This window comes from Pistacia vera, unplaced genomic scaffold, assembly GCF_008641045.1.
Source record: "Pistacia vera cultivar Batoury unplaced genomic scaffold, PisVer_v2 Contig109, whole genome shotgun sequence".
Lineage (NCBI taxonomy): Eukaryota > Viridiplantae > Streptophyta > Magnoliopsida > Sapindales > Anacardiaceae > Pistacia > Pistacia vera.
In genome coordinates, this window is record NW_022195126.1 from 1,155,154 (window position 1) to 1,161,153 (window position 6,000).

At 36.8% G+C, this 6,000-nt stretch overlaps 1 protein-coding gene across 1 annotated transcript; it reads left to right on the top strand.

The window, feature by feature from the left end:
- Positions 1-2,917: 2,917 nt before the first annotated feature.
- LOC116136903 lies at positions 2,918-4,934 on the top strand. Its single transcript, XM_031422567.1, has 3 exons — positions 2,918-3,786; positions 3,895-3,951; positions 4,721-4,934. Exons 1-3 carry the CDS (start codon positions 2,982-2,984, stop codon positions 4,771-4,773), a joined length of 915 nt encoding a protein of 304 aa, XP_031278427.1. The 5' UTR covers positions 2,918-2,981; the 3' UTR covers positions 4,774-4,934.
- The last annotated feature ends 1,066 nt before the right edge of the window (positions 4,935-6,000 follow it).

A 6,000-nucleotide genomic window follows, 5' to 3' on the forward strand; every position in this document is an offset into this window, starting at 1 on the left:
AGGTTTTAAAGCTTGCAAAAACACCCCAAACATGATCGTCAGCATCGACAAATAGGGCTTGTTTCTAGCTAAAGGTAGAAAAGTGACCCGCCCAGCCCGGCCCGCGGCGGGTTACATGCTTTGGCGGGCTAGGCTTAACTCGCCTAGTGTAACGACCCGATTGCTTCCCTTCGGACTCGTTCGGCCTTAGGTGCTAATCTCCCGACGATTGCCCTAAGTCAGCCTTGCTTGCTCACGCTCCTAGCCCTGCAAGTAAGAAAACACTCACACAAACTCACAAGAGATGCTAGAAGAGAACTCTTTTACTAATTGAGAGAANGTTTCTCATATTATTTGCTATACACCCTCTGGTGTGTGTCACGGCCTCATCTGACCGGAGGCACGGCTGGGCGCTACCACTCTACGTGACTTCTACTCATTTCTCTACCGATCGGATTTGGTCATGCATGGATTCGAAACCCTTGGCCATGTGAGTGTACATTCTTTCTCTATATCTCTTGAATGTCACGACCCTTTCTTACCGAAGGCACGGCTGGAATCTCATGTTCCACTCTACGTGACGGTAACGGCCCCATCTTACCGGAGGCACGGCTGGGGATCACAAAGCATCCACTCTCGTAATTCTACTCATCACTCACGGGTTCTCCATCGCACGACTTACTCTATTCTCTTCTTTAATTCTCTAGCTACTCATCATAATGTAGCTTAACTCTTAGAGTAATTCTCTACTCTTTCTTAACTTTTTCTCAAGTTCTCTCTCAATGCGCAATTAATGCATATAGATGGTTCATGCCTATTAATGCACTTAGGAAATGCCAATATGCAATGTTGCATTAATGAAGGTTCATAACTCATTCTCATGCTTCTCTTAGGCATTTCATCAAACAACTCATGTGCATATAAAACTCTTTTCTAACTATAACTCTATTTCTCTTTTTAACCATCCAAAATTGGAAGGAAAACTCCCTTCCATGGGCATAATCCATACCATAGAAGAACACTCCCAAAATATAAGCTCATTCTCATCTAACTTCATCTCAACTCATCAAATATCCACACTTCTTATAAAGGGAAAGCATCCAACAAACTCAACATGCATACTTATCTCAATCTAATTCTCAACAAGTAGACATATCTCTCTACTCAATTTCTCAAATACATACATAAAACATGCATACATCATTTCTACTAAATCTCTACTCAAAAGAATTCTCAAATCTTAACTTGAGTTGGGATTTACTTACCTTGTAATAAAGAACTCTCACTAGTATTTCCTTTCCTTTATTTGCTTGACTTTTCTCTACCCTTTAAACAATAAAACCATACAACTTTAATATACAAAAATACACAAAACCTTACATCCAAAGCAAGAATCCTTACCTTAGGATGACTTAGCTTGATTTTCTACTCCAATCACTCCAAAAAGCCCTTTCAAAATCCTTGAACTAATGAAAAAGGAATTGAGAGGAAGTAGGAAAGGAGAATGGCGGTGGAGAAGAAGATGAATGAATGAGTTTCTAAAGTTAAACCCTTATTATCTCATATTTTCTCCATATTTTCCCATTTTACCCTTACTCTTTCTTAAGAATTCCACTTTTTCCCTTTTAATTCCTTACAATTGCACCCTCAATTAAACTATTCTCCATGCAATTACCTTGCATTTCACTCCCCACTTTTCCTGCTAATTAGAGGTAGAATGGTCATTGTGCTCCAAAGGAAGAATTCTAGAAACTTCATTAAACTTTTTGTTAGGCTCGTCGCCGCGGCGAAGACAGTGACCCCAAAATTCCACCAAGTCTCTACAATTTCAAGGCAACCAAACCATATTAACAATATTCCAAGTCAAACAAGAGGAAAGTAAGAGACATTAGCTACGTACCTCGGGTGGGGCGTTACACCCCATCACCACGAAAACACTCCCCTTAGCCTCTTGACCAAAACCCATCTCAACCCTCCCTCGTTCGCCCCCCACCCCCAATCGCCAGTGACAAGAAGTTTTTTTCGGTGACATTATTTTGCGATTTCTGGTTGATTCACTCATCGAAAATTGATGTCGTTGCCACCATTCCACTCACCAGCCATTCCTCTTCAAATTCTAGCCTTCAATTGTTCACGGATTGATGTCTTAATTTCTAGGGTTTTGAATGAATAGGAAAATTTGTAGGTCGACTTGGTGAAGGCTTTGAGTCACAGATGAATCGGTTCAACCGGCTGGGTCGAGCCGGGTTCCTAATCATTGATTTTGACATGTTTAAGGCCGATTGATTTTATTTGGGGAGAATATCATGTCTAACACTTACAGACTTTTGAATTTATCATTCGAATGACAAATTTTGTTCTTTTCATAAATGGATCTTCAAAGTTTAAATTTTTTACCACAAATATCTCTTTGAACTAATTTTGTTACATTGTTGTTAGGTTTGCAAAACATTTTTCTTATAAGACCAAAGTAATCACTTTATCCCATCACTTTCTTATAAGAACAAAGTTACTATTTCACTCATCTTAAAAAAAAAAAAAACATAATAGAGTTATGGCAAAAGCCAAATTACCCATTTACTTAATGAGAGTGTTAATTGACACCCCAAATCTTTTGGTTTGATGTCAATCCCCACGAGTTTCAAAAACCAACAAAACCACCCCATATTTTGACATCTCCATTCTCCAAGGCCAACTGGATTCTCTTTTTAGTTCAAAAATTGCACCTTGGAATTCCACTGTTCTAGTCACAGACAAGCAAAATTTTACTTGATTACAAAGCAACCATCGTCTTCTTCCTGCAACAACAAAAAGCAAACTAAAGCTATATCCCAAATACAAAAAGCAGCAGAATGATTAATTTAAAAAGAAAAAAGGAAAAATTCCTCAACAATACATGTGAATAAAGTCCTTAAAATTCATTTCTTGAACTAAGCAAAGTGTCGCTACTGCCTCCATTTCTCTTCCCTTCTCCTTCCCGTTTCCTCTCATTACTTGCCTCCATGTCTAAACTCTTCTTCGCCGCCCTCCCATTATTCATTCTTTCAACTTTAGCCGACGCCCACGTCAACAATTGCAGATCATACTGCGGAAACATAACCATCGACTACCCGTTTGCACTTCAACAAGGCTGCGGCCACCCCGGTTTCCGAGACCTCCTGTTTTGCGTGAATGATGTGTTAATGTTCCACATCAGCTCAGGATCTTACCGCGTCCTAGAAATCGACTACGCTTTTCAATCACTCACCCTCCACGACCCTCACATGTCAACCTGTGACACCATCGTCCTCGGCAGCAAGGGCAACGGCTTCGCCGTCGATCACTGGCGAGCGCCGTACTTCAATCCAACGGCTGACAACGTGTTCATGTTAATAGGATGCTCGGCTCAGTCCCCACTCTTCCAGGGTTTTCCGGGGCAGCACTTGCCGTGCAGGAATGTTTCGGGCATGGGATGCGAGGAGTACTACGGATGTCCGGCTTGGAGTTTGGTGGGCCGTAAAGGGGTGGGCAAGATGTTCGGGTCAGGCCCACCGGAGTGTTGCGCGGTGGCTTTTGAGTCGATCAAGGTGATTAATCTTACGAAGCTTCAATGTGAAGGGTATTCTAGTGCGTACAGTCTTGCGCCGTTGCAGAATGATGGGCCGAGCGAGTGGTCTTATGGGATTCGTGTGAAGTATTCGGTTCAAGGGAACGATGAATTCTGCAGAGCCTGTGAGGCCACTGGTGGCACTTGTGGGTATGGCAGTGATGGGGTTAGGCAGCTGTGCATGTGTGGGAACTTGAACTCCACATCAAATTGTGACTCAGGTTAGATCATTAGATTACATACAGATAACAGATTAAAGAATGAAAAAAAAAAAAAAAAATTATTGAATCTTGTTGAATGGAATCTGAAAGAGCTTTGTATATATGCAGTTGGTTCATCATCAAGTTCAAGCAGAAGATCATGGTCTCTGTTGGAAACTTTTGCAGGTATTATTTTTAGGGTAGTAATAGGCTGATAAATCTTTCATACTAACTTTCTCTCGCAAATTAGTCATCTCGCAATGGGTCCCGACTATCTAACAATAGATTCTGTCTAATCAATTACGTACTCTTACGTCGCATTTATAAGAGAAGGTTAGTGAAAAAGATTTGTTAGCCTACTATTATTATTATTTTTAAGTTTTTTGAAGATAAATTTTAGTCCTTATATACTTGATTGTCTAGTATTTTAGAGGTACTTTTAAGGCCCTCGGGTTTTTCAAAAGGGTAATGCTATTTATACAAACTCTTTGTAAAAGAGAGTTTGTACAAACTGACGTAATATGCCATGTGAGTGTCACGTGATATAAGGGTCCACATAACATTAATGTAACATACTTTGTAATGTACCACATCAGTTTATACAACCTTTTTTGTACAAATATCATTACCCTTTTTCAAAAATACGAAAATCTCCTCTTAAGTTTTTGGAACATTTTGTGCCTCTGTTTTCGTACGGTAATTAGAATCGAAGAAAAGACGTATAAAATTATAAAAAAGTTTGGCTTAAAACAATAGTTTCTGAAATTATTATGCATCTTCTTCTGTCTTATGGTCGTTCCAGTATTTCAATTTTATTTTTTGAAGTTCTGCCTCTTTCTCTCCACTCTCTGTCTCTGAATAATTTACTAGGATATACAATTTGATGTTGATAGAATTAAGTATATATAAGTGGAGGGTGCTGCTTTTATATTTATTAGTTGTGAAAATTTCGCAGGATTTTGTATGTTGATGTCAGTGTGGATGACTGAAACTATTATTAATGGTTGAACTGCACCGGGGCTCATCATCAACATTTTAAGTTTTGATTAATGTCCGAGTCGACAGAAGCTATTATTAAGGGAAATGTTAGCATTATTTTGGCCATAGAATTTATGTTCTTGGAGTCCTTATACAATCACCTTCTCATTACTTTCATTATATTGTATTATTGTGAGTATATTTGCTAGTTGTAGTTGTTTCTTCAACATGAAAATTTTTACAATATATATTAAACTTATTTTTACATATGTCATGGCAATTGTTGTTTATAGAATTATAGAATTGTTATTGTGTATATAATCAATTACTTTCACATACTCTAATTTTGGATTTTCACTAACCAATCCCTCTTTTAATCTACATTATTATGTGCTTAAATATATTCATTTAATTATAAAAAAATTTAAAAAGAAATAATCGAAGCACCGACCATATAAGATATATTAGGAAGCATAGAAATGTAATATTTAATTATAAAGGAGAACGACATTTTCCCACCCAAGGTTTGGCGAAACGACACTTTCCCACCTATCAAGTTTCAAAATGACACTTTCCACCATTCGTCAAATTTTGTTAGTGTTTTCTGTTAACATTTGATTGAAAGGACAAAAATACCCTTAAATAGTTTATTATAAATTAAAATTTAGTTAAGTCAAAGTCTTTACTTGATTATTTATTAGTTCAAGTGTAAAGATATCTTTTTTTCCTTTGTTTATTTAATTAATTAGGAATTTTGATTTTTTATGTTAATTAGTAAAAATGAAAATTATTATATCATGAAAAACATTAGATATTTAGTAGATTATTGAATAATAATGATGAGATATTTATGACATTATAAATAAATAAATATGAAGGTCATTTAACTTTAAACAATTCCATAAACTTATTCATAACTTTTTAGGTAGGGTTAAGGTTAACTATTTTATCTTCTTTTACTTTTCAATATTTGACTTTTTGGCTAATTAAAAAATAATAAAAAATTTATAAAGTCAAATATTTAAGGGTATTTTCATTTTTTCAGTAAAATATTAACGGAAAACATAACAAAATCTAAAAAATGGTAGGAAAGTGTCATTTTGAAACTTGAAGGGTGGGAAAGGTCGTTTCGCCAAAGCTTGGGTGGGAAAATATCGTTCTCCCTATTATAAATGCTATCTTCCTAAGTTATTAAATATTATACACGGGACTATGATCTTGAATCATGTGACTCCACTCGCACTTTAATTAGCAATA

What these genes read in the sequence shown, in the direction of transcription:
- LOC116136903 (XM_031422567.1), top strand. Translation starts at nt 2,982, where the DNA reads ATGTCTAAACTCTTCTTCGCCGCCCTCCCATTATTCATTCTTTCAACT. An exon ending in CACATCAAATTGTGACTCAG is followed by an intron (nt 3,787 to 3,894) that starts GTTAGATCATTA and finishes GTATATATGCAG; the next exon opens with TTGGTTCATCATCAAGTTCA. An exon ending in TCTGTTGGAAACTTTTGCAG is followed by an intron (nt 3,952 to 4,720) that starts GTATTATTTTTA and finishes AAAATTTCGCAG; the next exon opens with GATTTTGTATGTTGATGTCA.